Genomic DNA, 14,570 nt, shown 5'->3' on the forward strand with positions numbered 1-14,570 from the left:
TGGTTCCATGACATCAAGGAATATTTGGCAAAAGGATAATACCCAGAGAAGGCAAACCATACTCAGAAATGCACACTGCGGAGGCTGTCCAATCATTTCTTCAAAAGCAAAGGAATTTTGTGTAGAAGAACACCTGATCTAGGACTATTAAGGTGTGTTGACGCCAAAGAATTTTCAAAATTACTCGAGGAAATACATGTCGGAACCTACGGCCCACATATGAACGATTTTGTTTTAGCCAAGATGATACTCAAGGCTGGATACTTTTGGATGAATATGGAAATAGATTGCATTCGTTATGTCTAGAAATGCCACCAATGCCAGATACATGCAGATATGATACGGGTACTTCCAAATGAACTCAATGCAACAAGTGCACCTTGTCCTTTTGCCGTCTGGGGAATCGATGTCATTAGTCCAATCGAACCCACTACTTCGAACTGGCATAGGTTCATTTTAGTGGCCATCGATTCCTTCACTAAGTACGTTGATGTTGCGTCCTACAAAGCGATAACCAAGAAAGTCATCATAGATTTTGCCAGGAATCCTATTGTTTATTGATTTGGGGTTCCCGAGTCCATCATCACTGACAATGCCGCCAATCTCAACAGTGATCTGATGAAATCCATGTGTGAAACTTTCAAAATCAAGCACAAAAACTCCACTTCGTACAAGCCTCAAATGAACGGAGCCATGGAAGCTGCCAACAAGAACATCAATAAGATACTAAGGAAAATGGTAGAGAATCATAAGCAATGGCATGGAAACTTACCATTTGCCTTATTGGGATACCGTACTACAGTCCGCACATCAACCGGGGCAACTCCCTATTTGCTGTTTTATGGTACCGAAGGTGTCATTCTTATCGAGGGAGAAATTCCTTCTTTTAGGATCATACAACAAGCCGAGCTTAGTGATGCAGAATGGATAAAAAGCCGTTATGACCAATTAGCCTTCATAGATGGAAAAAGGATGAATGCAGTGTGTCACAGTCAGCTTTATCAGAATAGAATGTCCAGAGCTTTCAACGAAAGGGTCAAACCAAGACAGTTTATACCGGGGCAACTGGTGTTGAAGCGGATCTTTCCACATCAAGATGAGGCCAAAGGAAAATTTTCACCTAACTGGCAAGGTCCTTACATGGTTCATAGAGTATTAACCCATGTCTCAAATCTTGCATGAGGCCAAGCCTTGCCTCCTCATTCACATAAAGCTAAGCATTGCCTTCCCCTGCATGAAACTAAGCATTGTCTCAAATTTTGCATAAGGCTAAGCTCTGCCTTTCCAGCACGAGACTAAGCATCGTCTCTTCTTACATAACCACAAATGTTGCTCTATTCCAAACCTTGCATTATCCTCTTCTCTCGGGGCTAAGCTCTATCCCCAACCCTACACAAGACTAAACTCTGTTTTGTTTTATCTCAAGCATCATGTATCTGCATCTCATGGGCTGATATATAGACAATTTGTCCAAAGACGTCATAGTCCGAATGCCTCATCCTCATATCCTGAAGACACCATGTCATAGCCTGAGGATCTCTCAGCATTGCACATCATTATTCAAAGGCGTCATGAATCAAAGGCACCATTCTCATGGCCCGAGAACATCATTTCATGGCCTACGAATCCCTTATCTCACGATTCATGGCCCAGGACGTCTTGGTCTAAGGACATCATCCTGACCATCCAAAGACAACATTCATGGTCCAAAGAGAATTTGCATCATGTTTAAATTCTCGCAATAATCCATATATATTTGCACGCATCGTGTTTTAAGTTTGGCAAGTAATCCAGGAAGTAACTGTTCTTCAAACGGGAGCAATCTTCGCTCTGGTTTTTGTTTGCAACTTTCACATTCCGCAAATATTTTACACATAACCAACCACCATCAATTCCCGCTTCTTACTCTATGGATATTCAGATACTTGCTCTATAACATATCTGTTACATTTCAGACTCACATTCATAACTCCGCATAAATCCATCCAATATTATCCTTCCCAAAAGAACACCTTCCAAATCATACGACTATTCCTATAACAATTCCATCGGTTTCATTCACCTTGGGTCCAAAACTACACACGACCTGATTCCTATAAAACCAGAGATATGTAGGCAGCTCGGAGACCAGGGTACGGCCTGTATATTTCAAAACACCTCATTCGATCAAAATTGATCATCATTTCTTTACCCAACAACTCTTTCATCCTTTCCAAGTAAGGAGGGGCAGCTGTTGATACCCAATTTTTCCCTCATATATTTCAAATATATATATATATATATATATACTTTCAAAATAGTGCATGAGCATTATCAAGTATTTTTCCAAAGTTTTCCATAATTTTTAAAGATTTTTTAATTAATTAATTCCCATATTTTATTGTCATTAATTGCACCACAAATCATTTTTATGATGATTTTATCATCTAACTTCATCATTTATATCCATATTAAGCCCTAAATATTTTTTATGTACTTGTTATAATTATATTTACATCTTTAGGCTAACATTGTATATTTTGCAATAATAAGCCGTTATATACTTATGATTACTTTATTATCCAAAAAATAACTTTTTATATTTTTATAGTAATAAATAATTGTTGTTAACATTTTTATGTACAAATAATATTTTTACTATTTTATTTACCATTTTTACAAATTATTTATTAATTAAAAGTGGGGATTTAACTAGTAGTTTATTTTCTAAACCTATTTTCGGACCAACCCCTAGCCTAATGCCTAAAATACCTAGCCCAATACATTAATCCAATAACCCCAACCCAAACCAATGACCCATTACTCCCCAACCCGGTCGCGATCCATTAACCAACCTGACCCGACCCCTCCTTAAATCCTGGCTATTGATCTCTAAGATCAATGGCCCAAACTCCTCACACCCCTTTAAACCTAACTCCCTAACCCTAATCCCTCATTATCCCAGCCCCATTGTCTCTATACTCTCTCGAACCTTCACCTCCTTCTATCAAACCTTAGCGTTGTTGCCCCTAAATCTCTCCTATTCCGGCTCAAACATGGAATCAATCCATGATTTACTTACCTATTTTGTTTTACTCTATCATTATATGCTCTTTTATGGTATTACTTAGATTCTTGCCCTATTTTTGGAAAGAACTATCTCAATAACGGGTAGATTCATCCTGATTCTGTGAAGATCTAGACGATATTTTGTCCATATACATGTTTTATTAAATGATTCTTGCATCTCTGGTCCGATTCAAAGCATCAGTCTCAACTAGGGTTTGAGGCCTTTCTTTGTTCTTTACTAATTTTTGATTGATACTCTTTCCTTTCTCGTATTTGACTAATATTTTCCTCGTTTCTGTTTAATCTACCGTGTTTCCTTTATTTTTACTTTATTTTGCCCTAAATCTGATTGTTAATCGATTCTTATGTGATATTTTCCTTATTCTCTGTTGTATCACTTTATTCTAAGTGTTACTCGCATGATTACATGCCATTATTCTCTGTTAATATACTGAAATCTTTATTTATATATTATTTGCCCTAAAAAATTAGATCCTAATTGATTTTGTGTTCAATACATACCGTGTTTCATGTTTATACTATACTATTATATAAACTCCTCCCCTTCCCTTTAAGACAGACCTGAAATTAATAAACTCTCACTAAAAAAATTAAGATTTGGCTTCGTACTCTCCTCGCTATCTCGTTCCATCTCTGGTTTGGCCGGCTGAAAGCCAAGGCCAAACATTCTGGGTTCTCGACTATTGTGATGTTATTCTTGCTTTTCTTGCCTAACTGGTCAGTGACTATCCATTGTCAATTCATTCCTATGTGTCCATGAACTGTATTTATGATCCCGCATGTTTAAAGTTTACCTTTTGAGCATGATTCTACTAAATTCATGTTTATATGAGTCTTCTTAGTCCTCTAATTAATATTATCGGTTCTAAGACTGGTTGTTTGATTAATATGAATCCTTTTAGGTGATTAGCTTAATACCTTCTGACTTGTTTCATGTATGTTGTTTTGCTAATTCTGAAATTGTCCTGAAATTAGCATCTTTAGGATAATGCTAGTATGTTCATCAGTTAATCAGTCCTGAATATTTCCAAACTTGTATTGTTATTAAACCTTTCTCTGTCATTCATGTATCCTGAACAACTTGTCATTAGTATGCATTTCACTCATTTGGATTCATGTGATTATCTGACTGTTTGCCTTAATGCATTGTCTAAATATTTTTGTGATTGAACAACTTGTCCTAAATGTTTGCATGTACACTTAGCCTAATTAAACCTTTCAGGCTTTAACTTATCAAGTACGATGCACCTGTGCATAAACAACTTTGCAAATCTTGCCAATTTGTCTTCTAAATGCAATTCTACCTATATATTTTGTGTTTTAAACTCTGTTATGATGACTTTTTTCTAAAATCAAATCTGTTTTAAATTTTGTTCTCTACCATTGTGACCTTTTATATGCTGCTACTTTTAAACTCCTATTCTTAAGTCCTTTAGGTTCTATCCCTCACTTCCTCAGTTTGAGCACTGGTCGGGGTTCATGTCAGACTCTTGTGAACTCTGACACACTAGGGTTTGGTTTCTAATCTCCTTTGAGTTGTTTCTGAGTATTTGTTCTTTAGTGCGAGCATTTTTCTGGGTTATTGAAGCCCTTGGGAACTTTGACACACTAAAGATTTGGGTTATCTGTGCTATGGGTGAATCATTCACCACTGATTATTGGGTACCTGTGAAAGTGAGCCTTGGAGCTGCTATGGTTTGAAGACCTGGGTTGCCCCGGTATATTTGGGCCTGTTGTAGGCTCTTTATAGTTTTTTTTTTATTATTATTATTATTATTATTATTATTATTATGTAATTCATTCACTAATCTTGTCTGTAATAATTGTGTAACAAACAATTCTAGGGTATTTAGTAAATTGGAAAGGGTTTCTTATTTTCGTTTGCAAAGTCGGGTAGAAATCCTGCCTATAGGGTCTCTATTTGTGCTGTTAATACTGCTTATAAGTTCCATATTATGTTGTTAGAAATCCTTCCTATAGGTTCTATGTTGTGCTTACATGTTAGAAATCCTGCCTATAGGACTAACGTCGTGATCTGTGAGAAATCCTGCCTTTCGGTATATCAATTTGTCCAGTAATTGCGTGTTAGCAATCATGCTTATAGGATCTATATTTGGCTCAATTCATTTCTGGCTCAATGTGTATAAATTCCTGCTCATAGACTGCTCAAATCCAGAAGTCATGCCTATAAGATTAAAATTAGCCTAATGCTAGAAATCATGCCTATAGGATTAAAATCAGTTCAATGATAGAAATCATGTCTATAAGATTAAAACCAGTTCAAACCTAGAAATCATGCCTATAGGGTAATAATCATCACACTCGTAGAAGTCATGCCTATAGGATTCTATTAACTGATTCGGAATTCGATTATCACTGTCAACCACTTAGATAACATGCCTATAGGGTTTAACAATAATTTTGGACTTATGATTAGGATTTACTAATGAAACGGCCAGATACTGTACTGAATTAAAATCAGTAGGAAAATATATGTAGGTCCTAACACTCGCATTAAGAACTATATTTGTATACTACTGCTCGCTTGTTCATCACATAGATATCTTGCCTATAGGACTCCAAGATTAATAAGGCCTGCTAAATCAGTTGCGTGCGTTTACTGTTTACATGCGGAGGTTAACGTGAGCCCACATCTGTCTTTATTTGAAAAGTCCTAATTGTTTTTCTTATCAACTAGTATTTTACCATTTTGAGAACCTTAGGTCTAGTCTAGGACCTTCCTAAATACAGGTCCCAATAGCTTCAGGACCTTAGGTAAGGGACGGGTAGTGCACGCATAAGACACGAGTTAGAATCAACTAGAGCGCTTTAGGCAAAAAAAACTCAAAGATAGTAATCGGGTAGCAGGAGATGTTAGTCTATTCCCGCTGGATAATATGAGTAACACCCCCATCTTGGAGGAGTTACGAAGTATTATTTATGTTTCACGGGATGATCCTATAGGCTAAAACATTTAGGACCCCCCATCCTTATTAAATAGTTTATTCATTTCCTTAGGCTAATTTACATAATTTAAGTTTGGTTGGAATCCACCGTTGTGGCCTCGAGGGGTGCCTAACAACTTTTCCTCAAGGTAATTTGCGCCCTTACCCGATCTCTGGTAATGAAACTGGTATAATTTGAGTTATTTGCTATGGTGCCCTAACGCTCCTTAATCCGTTAGGTGGCGAATCTAACAACCAAATCTTTTTCCCTAATCTCTCAAAAGGAGTTGTCAAAATGTCGAAACCCAATTTCGCAATAAAAATGGGGCGCGACACCCCCTTAGGGCGAGTATTTTCAAAGCTTGAGAAATTTGGCCAAGTTGGACTTCTAAGTTGCGGATAGAAGTGTAGTGGGAGGCTAATTGGGGATCAGAATCGATATTTTTCTTCATCATTTGCTCGAATATGGTTTAAATCCATCCCATCTCATTGTTGGAAGAGCTAGGACCTTGTGATGGATATGGAGGTAGGTTGTTCGGTTGTTGATATATCGGGGGCCTTTGAAAGCCTGTCCCCCAATTCCCTTGATTGTTATTGCCTCCCAAATTACTATTATTGGTGCCACCATAAATGCCTTGATTACCCCAATTTTGAATTGTTGTTCCCCTAGTTGTCTTCATTGTTGTTGTTGCTACTATTCCAATTTCCTTGTTGACCTTGATTGCCCTAATTTCCTTGGGTTCCTGTGATCTCCACTGTTGTTTATTCAGAGCATTGCCCCGTTGACCTTGATAATTGTTGACATATTGAACCTCTTCACTTTGATCATCATATGAATCATCTTGATTGTACCCACTACCACTTTGCTCAAATTGATCCGGATTGTTTTGAACTTGTTGCCTTCTCTTGTTGACCATCATATTCACTTTTTCCATGGCATTCACTTTTTTGGCCCTTGAACTTGTTGCAACTGAGCTTTGGGCAATTGGTTCATGATAGTAGTCAACTCGGCTAGAGCTTGGTCATGGTCATGTAGCTCCCTGTGTAGGTGAATAACATTAGGGTCACCTTGTGGAACATTGGCTCTACTTTGCCACGTCAAAGAGGTATCCGCCATCTCATCGAGTATTTCACACGCTTCAGCATATGGCATGTTCATGAAGTTCCCCTCGGCGAGTTGGTTAACTACATATTGGTTTGTTGTGTTGATGCCACGGTAGAATGTTTGTTGGATCATGGCTTCGGTCATATCATTATTCAAATATTCTCCAACCATCATCCGATACCTTTCCCAAATATCATGTAGCAGTTCATTTGGATTTTGTTTAAAAGCAAGGATCTCATCTCTTAGCATTGCCATATGTCCCGAAGAAAAGAAATTTGTGATAAACTTCTTGGCCAACTCATCCCAAGTGGTGATGGAATGGTTGGGTAACCTTTTTAGCCAATCCAAAGCCTTCCCCCTTAGAGAGAATGGGAAAATCCTTAACCTCAATGAATCCTTGGAGACATTTGTTTCCTTTCTTCCTCAACACGTGTCAACAAAACCTTTGAGATGCATGTAGGCGTATTGGTGTGGAGCTCTGGTGAAGAAACCCCTCTGTTCCAACAGTGTAAGCATGACATTGGTATTTGAAAGTTTCCTGCCTTAATCCGGGGCGGACTATTACACTTGCATAGCCTTCGTTGGGCAACACCCGGTGTGCTTCCCTTGGAGGAGGTGGTGGGTTTGGGATATTATTATGAGGTGGTCGGCATCTCTTTTGTACTTGAGGTTTGGGTTGAATCTCATCCACGTGATCATCATCTACCTCCTCCCCCAATGGCAAATTTTTGAGGGCTTCGTTGTTAAGAGCCATTTGGTACCTAAAAGTAATTCACACACAAATTAGAAAAATGGAAGGAAAGAAAAACAAAACACAAAAATACTCATATATATATAGCTAAAACCGTCCAACTCCCCGGCAACGGCACCAAAAATTGATCGGGTCCAAGCCAGCACTACTATTGAGTAGCGAGGGTGGTCGATGCAGTTTTAACCCAACTAGGTTAGGATCGAAACCACGGGGAGTTAGTAATTGGAATTAGGCTTATATCTAAGTCTAGATACTGGTTTTGCTTTTCATTACACTTCCACACACGTTTGATTTGATTTCTACTTATAACTTTATTCTATAGTATGCAATATTTAAAACTAAGTATAATGCTTTATTATTGATTTTCAAGGGTTTAAAGAGACTAGGGTCGTGACTCTACCTAGATTGATATCTAACGGATAGTAGAAAAAATCTTGTGATTAGCTAGGGTCGTAATATAGCTATCACACCCGGGTACTCACTTTATACCTCTCGGTAGTTTGAGTGATTTTGTCCAATTTGGCTTTCTCTTGTCCAAATGGGTATTCATGCAATTCAAGTGATATTAGCTCATGTCGGGTATTACTATCTCTAGGTTTAACCCTTTAATTGGGGCTATCAATTTCTTGAGTTCACCCCAATTCCTTGTTAGCCTAGATTTCTATACTTAGTCCCTCTTTCTCAAGTAGAGATTAAGTCATAAAGGCACGAATCAATGTTTGCAACCACTAATTTTATAGTTCTAGCAAGACTTAGGCTAAATATCACTAACTCATACATATTCAACCCCAAAAATTCAACTCCAATCAAATACCCACACTAGAGTTGGGTCACAACCCCAACTATGGGTTTAGCTACTAATGGAATTAACAGAAATCAAAGAAGAAAAGAAGATAGAATTCATAATACTAGATTAAAAGATGAAAATCTAATGTTGAATGATAATTCTAGTGCAAAATTGCCTAAAATGGAATGTGCAGTCGTCTCACGTGCTCAGATAATACATAATATAACCTAAAATGTCAAAAATATCTATTTATACTAAGCTAAAATTTTCGGACAAAAATACCCCTGTAGAGGTTTTGCGGCAGCATAATTCTAAGCGCGACCGTGTAATTCTGACCGTTGTTCGTTTTCTTCAAATTTGGATCTGGGTTGAGCTGAGTTTCACGGACCGCATAATTTCAATTGTGTCAGCATAACGGACTTCTGCAGCCGCATAATTTTAACGCAAATCTCGCTTTTCATTTAGCCTGAAAATACAACTCTCTGAATCTCCTTTTCGCGGACCGCATATTTCTGATCGCGGCCGTATTGTGGCTTTTGGAGCCGCACAATATTAGTGCGGTCCATATTTCAGATCTCTTGGCCCAGTCTTGGTTTTTGTTCAAATTTTTGACTCTTTTATGAGTTGATTATGACTCATTTGGCTCATTTTGAACAATTCCTGCAGGCAAGCATATTACATTAGTTTTCGGGAATACCTTCACATTTGGCTCATTTTGAACAATTCCTGCAGGCAAGCATATTACATTAGTTTTTGGGAATACCTTCACACATTTTTGGCCAAAAACTCAAGTCAAAGAGAGCAAATAATATGTTAAAATCCCTACTTATCAGAAGACAATGTGGTAGCCGATGCCTTGAGTCACAGAGCATAGAGTTTGGGGAGCTTTGCATATTTGCCAGCAGCAGAGAGGCCATTGGCACTGGATGTTCCGGCGTTAGCCAACCAGTTTGTTAGATTGGATATTTCTGAGCCGAGTCAATTTTTAGCTTGTGTGGTCTCCCAGTCTTCTCTTTATGATCGCATTATGGAGCGATAGTATGATGACCCCATCTACTTGTCCTTAAGGACACGGTTCAGCACAGTGATGCTAAGTAGGTCACTATTGGAGATAATGGTGCATTGAGGATGCAGGGCAGGCTATGTGTGCCCAATGTGGACAGATTGCGTGACTTGATTCTTCAGGAGGCTCACAACTTGCGGTACTCCATTCATCCATGTGGCACGAAGATGTATCAGGACTTGAGGAAGCATTATTGGTGGAGGAGGATAAAGAAGGACATAGTGGAATATGTAGCTTGGCGTCTAAATTGCCAACAAGTGAAGTATGAGCATCAGCGGCCAGGTGGATTGCTTCAGAAATTAGAGATTCTGAAGTGGAAATGGGAGCGGATCACTATGGATTTCGTTGTCGGACTCCCATAGACTCAGCAGAAGTTTGATGCATTTTGGGTGATTGTGGATAGGCCGACCAAGCCAGCTCATTCCATTCTTGTGATGACTACTTATTCTTCCGAGCAACTGGATCGAGTTTATATCTACGAGATTGTCAAGCTTCATGGCGTACCGGTATCTATCATTTTTGATTGGGGTAGGCAGTTTACATCACATTTCTGAAGGGTCGTACAACATGAGTTAGGTACTTGGGTTGAATTGAGCACAACATTTCACCCTCAGACGGACAGACAGTCCGAGCATACTATTCAGATTCTAGAGGATATGCTCCGCGCGTGTGTGATGGAGTTTGGAGGTTTTTTGGACCAGTTCTTTCCACTTGCGGAGTTTTCCTACAACAACAGTTATCAGTCCTGCATTCAGGTGGCACTGTATGAGGCTCTATATGGTAGGCGGTGTCGGTCTCTAGTGGGTTGGTTCGAGCCTGGCGAGGCTAGATTATTGGGTATAGACTTGGTTCAGGATGCTTTAGAGAAGGTTAGGTGATCCAGGATAGACTTAGGACACCCCAATCCAGACAGAACAGTTATGCGGATTAGAAGGTTCTCTATGTTGCATTCATGGTTGGAGAGTGGGTCTTGCTCCAGGTTTTGCCTATGAAAGGCATCATGAGGTTCGGGAAGAAGGTCAAGCTGAGTCCAAGGTTCATTAGTCCATTTGAGGTGTTGCAGCGAGTTGGGGAGGTTGCTTATGAGCTTGCCCAACCTCCTTGTCTAGCAGGAGTTCATCTGGTATTCCACATTTCTATGCTCCGGAAGTATCATGGTGATCTGTATCACGTGTTGGATTTCAGCTCAGTCCAGTTGGACAAGGATCTATCTTATGTTGAGCATCCAATGGCTATTTTAGACAGGCAGGTTTGAAAGTTGAGGCCAAAGAACATTGCTTTAGTGAAGGAGTGGAGGGGTCAGCCGATCGAGGAGGTGACTTGGAAGACCGAGCAGGATATGCACATTCATTATCCTCATCTTTTCACCACTTCAGGTATGTCTCTATGCTAGTTCGAGGATGAATGATTGTTTTAAGAGGGGGAGGATGTAATGACCCGGCTGGTCGTTTTGAGAGTAATAGCCCTGATCCCCTATTTACTGCTTCACCCGTATCTTTTTTTGCTTGTGTGACTTGCCGGGAGGTTTTGTTTTTGGTTTTGGAGTGTTTCGGGACACATAGTCCCTAAAACGGAAGCTTAAGCCTTAGGATTTTTTACAGTAGTCGGAACTGTGTGAAGACGACTCCATAATAGAGTTATGTCAGTTCTGTTAGCTCCTTTGGGTGATTTTGAACTTAGGGGCATGTCCGGATTGTGTTTTAGAGGTCTTTAGCTGATTTAGGCTTGAAATTGCAAAAGTCACAATTTTGGAGATTTTGATCGGTAGTGGACCTTTTGATATCAGGGTCGGATTTAGATTCTAAAATTTGGAGTAGGTCTGTAATGTTAAATATGACTTGTGTGCAAAATTTGAGGTCAATCAGATGTGGTTTTATAGGTTTCGGTATCAGTTGTAGAAATTTGAAGTTTTAAGTTCTTTAAGTTTGAATTGGAGGGGATTCGTGATTTTAGTGTTGTTTGATGTGATTTGAGGACTCGACTAAGTTTGTATTGTGTTTTAGGACTGATTGGTATGTTTGGATGAGGTTCCAGGGGCCTCACGTGAGTTTCAGATGCTTAACGGATCATTTGGAGTTGTGTTGGAATAGCTGAAGTTCATGCACCTGGTATAATCGCACTTGTGCAAGATTGACCACAAGTGCGAGCCTGCAAAAGCGAGCCAATGGACGTAGGTCTAGTTGGAGATAATTGTTCTATGGGCACAAGTACGAGAAGGGAGCCGCATCTGTGCAACCGCAGATTCGGAAGCTTGAGCACAGAAGCGGAGAGGCCTAGAAGGCTTGGGATCGCAGAAGCGGAAGGATCTTCGCCAAAGAGGGATCGCAGGTGCTGTCCCTAGTCCGCTAAAGCAAAAACCCTGGTCATAAGTGGAATCCGTACTTGCAATGGAAATTCAGTAGGCGTGGCAATGCATAAGTGACTAAGAGCCTGCAGGTGCAAAATCGCTGGGCAGAAAAGGGCCAAGTTCGAGGGTTTTATCCCATTTTCAGTTTTGGGACTTTAGAATTTGGATTGGGCGATTTTTTGAGGGAATTTAATAGAAAACTTTTGGGTAATGATTCTTAACTCCTTTATGGATATATCCCAATAATTTATGGTTGATTTCATCATTAATTAAGGAATTAGCTTGAGAAATTTGGGGGGAAATGGTAAAAGTTCTTCAACTATGATTTAGGGTTTCGATTAGAATTTTGATATCGGATTTGGATAATTTTGGTACGAGTGAACTCGTGAGTGAATGGGTGTTCATATTTTGTGACTTTTACCCGATTCCGAGACGTGAGCCTGGGAGGCTTTTTGGGGCGATTTTCTAATTTCATGCTTTCGCTTTGATTTCATTAACTAGATTAGTTTCTTATAGTTATACTTATGATATGTAATTGAATTTGGCTAGATTTGGGCCATTCGAAGTAAGGTATTCGTGGAAAAGGCATTGTTACCAATTGATTGAGCTTGGTTCGAGGTAAGTGGATTGCTTACCTTGTGTGGGGGAACTCCCCTTAGAGTTTGGTATCGTTGTGATATGTGAGCGCCATGTACGTGAGATGACGAGTGCGTACACGTGCTATTGTTGTAAAACTCCATTTTTCATTGAGAAATAATTTGTTTCACTTTAATTGAGTTATACTAGTATGTGTAATTATTCTGTTTAGCCTAGAATAGCATGTCTATGTGCCTTAAATGTTATCTGAACTTTGTGAAGCATGCTTAGTGGATTTCCTTCTTCTTCCTTGACTTGTACTTAGTCTAAACTATAGGATTTCATGTTATAGCAGTTATCTTTATTGTTTGAGATACGTATTTATTTTGGGACTACAGAATGGTATTCCGAGAGATCCCACTGCATATTTACTTTGGAACTATAGGACGATATCCCGGGATATCCCCTGCATTGTCACGACCAAAAACTAACCCTTTCATGATGGTGTCTATCGTGGTACTAGGCAAGTCGACACATTACAAAAATAAATAGATATTTTCATTTCAAAGATAGTTCCAAAAATATTTAATATAAAACCTTCAGGAGTTCAAATCAAAACAAAAGTGCAAAAAAGAAAGCCTGACATCGGGGTGTCACTAGTCATGAGCATCTACTACAACCGTTTGACAATACCAAGACTAACATAGTCTGGAAATAAATGAATAAAACTAAGGGAAGATAAAGAAGGAGGAAAGCAGGGCTGCGATCGCCAGACAGCTACTTTGCTAACTCTGATGGATCTGCAACTGAACAATCAACAGTCGCTACCGTGTCTAGAAACGCCTGGATCTGCACACAAGGTGCAGGGAGTTACGTGAGTACGCCAACTCAGTAAATAAAGGCTGAACAGTAGTGACGAGCAATAAAGCATGTAAAGTTCATATCATGAAATCTTAGTAAAAATACAACAGGCTTTAAAATAGAGTTTGAAGCAAATCATTTCGTTTAAACTCAGTTCTAGTAATATCATTTGAAGATATTTTTCAATAGTTCTCAATATACAGCCCCTCGGGCAAACCTCACAGTCAGTCTTATATAGCCCCTCAAGCATACCTCACCCTCACTCATATACAGACCCTCGGGCATACCTCACCATCACTCAGTAGGTACATGCACTCACTGGGGGTGTGCAGACTACAGAGGGGCTCCTTCAGCTTAAGCGCTATAACAAGCCACCTCGTGGCATAAATCAATCAGACCCTCGACCTTACTCAATTATGAATTAGTAACAACATGCTGCGACATGTAGCCTGATCTCATAAATATCTTCACAAATCAGACCCTCGGCCTCACTTAATCATAAACCTCTCAAGCAACTCGGACTCTCAGTAAATAGGGTACTCAGCCCAAAATAACATTTATATGCATCAAAACAGAGTAATAAAGACTGAGTTATGAAATCAATAAATATAAGATGACCGAGTATAGATTTTCAATCGAAAATAGTGAGAGGATAGTAAGAAAAGGGCCATAAGGGTCCAAGCAGTTCTGGCACAAGGCCCAAACGTGGCATTTAGCCTAATTTACAGAAACTCTTTCTAAAATACAAAAGTATCATATAGTTTCAACAAAATACGCAACTTTATAGTTGCTACGGGATGGACCAAGTCACAATACCTAACGATGCATGCCCACACGTCCGCCACCTAGCATGTGCATCACCTCAAAATAGTAAAACGATACAAAATTTTGGATTTCATACCCTCAGGATCAGATTTACAATTGTTACTTATCTCAAACAAACCAATTCCAATACCGAGCAAGTCAATCGATGCTCCAATATGCCATCCCGCATTCCGACCTCCGAACAGCTCGAAACTAATCAAAAACAACTAAAATATATCAAACTATGCTAAAGGAACCAATC

At 39.2% G+C, this 14,570-nt stretch overlaps 2 protein-coding genes across 2 annotated transcripts; both read left to right on the forward strand.

Annotated features, from left to right (window-relative positions):
- Positions 1-693: 693 nt before the first annotated feature.
- On the forward strand, positions 694-4,770 carry LOC138870369 (uncharacterized). Its single transcript, XM_070148167.1, has 2 exons — positions 694-991; positions 4,631-4,770. The coding sequence occupies exons 1-2, from the start codon at positions 694-696 to the stop codon at positions 4,768-4,770; spliced, it is 438 nt and encodes a 145-aa protein (XP_070004268.1).
- Positions 4,771-10,394: 5,624 nt separating this feature from the next.
- On the forward strand, positions 10,395-10,975 carry LOC138870370 (uncharacterized). Its single transcript, XM_070148168.1, has 2 exons — positions 10,395-10,589; positions 10,700-10,975. The coding sequence occupies exons 1-2, from the start codon at positions 10,395-10,397 to the stop codon at positions 10,973-10,975; spliced, it is 471 nt and encodes a 156-aa protein (XP_070004269.1).
- Positions 10,976-14,570: the final 3,595 nt, after the last annotated feature.

This window comes from Nicotiana sylvestris, chromosome 6, assembly GCF_000393655.2.
Source record: "Nicotiana sylvestris chromosome 6, ASM39365v2, whole genome shotgun sequence".
NCBI lineage: Eukaryota > Viridiplantae > Streptophyta > Magnoliopsida > Solanales > Solanaceae > Nicotiana > Nicotiana sylvestris.

Excerpts from the sequence above, each read along its gene's own strand:
- LOC138870370 (XM_070148168.1), top strand. The coding sequence starts at position 10,395 with ATGGAGTTTGGAGGTTTTTTGGACCAGTTCTTTCCACTTGCGGAGTTT. Across the intron at positions 10,590-10,699 it reads TTCAGGATGCTTTAGAGAAG|GTTTTGCCTATGAAAGGCAT; the intron begins GTTAGGTGATCC and ends GTCTTGCTCCAG.
- LOC138870369 (XM_070148167.1), top strand. The coding sequence starts at position 694 with ATGGAAGCTGCCAACAAGAACATCAATAAGATACTAAGGAAAATGGTA. Across the intron at positions 992-4,630 it reads GATGAATGCAGTGTGTCACA|TGCGAGCATTTTTCTGGGTT; the intron begins GTCAGCTTTATC and ends TTTGTTCTTTAG.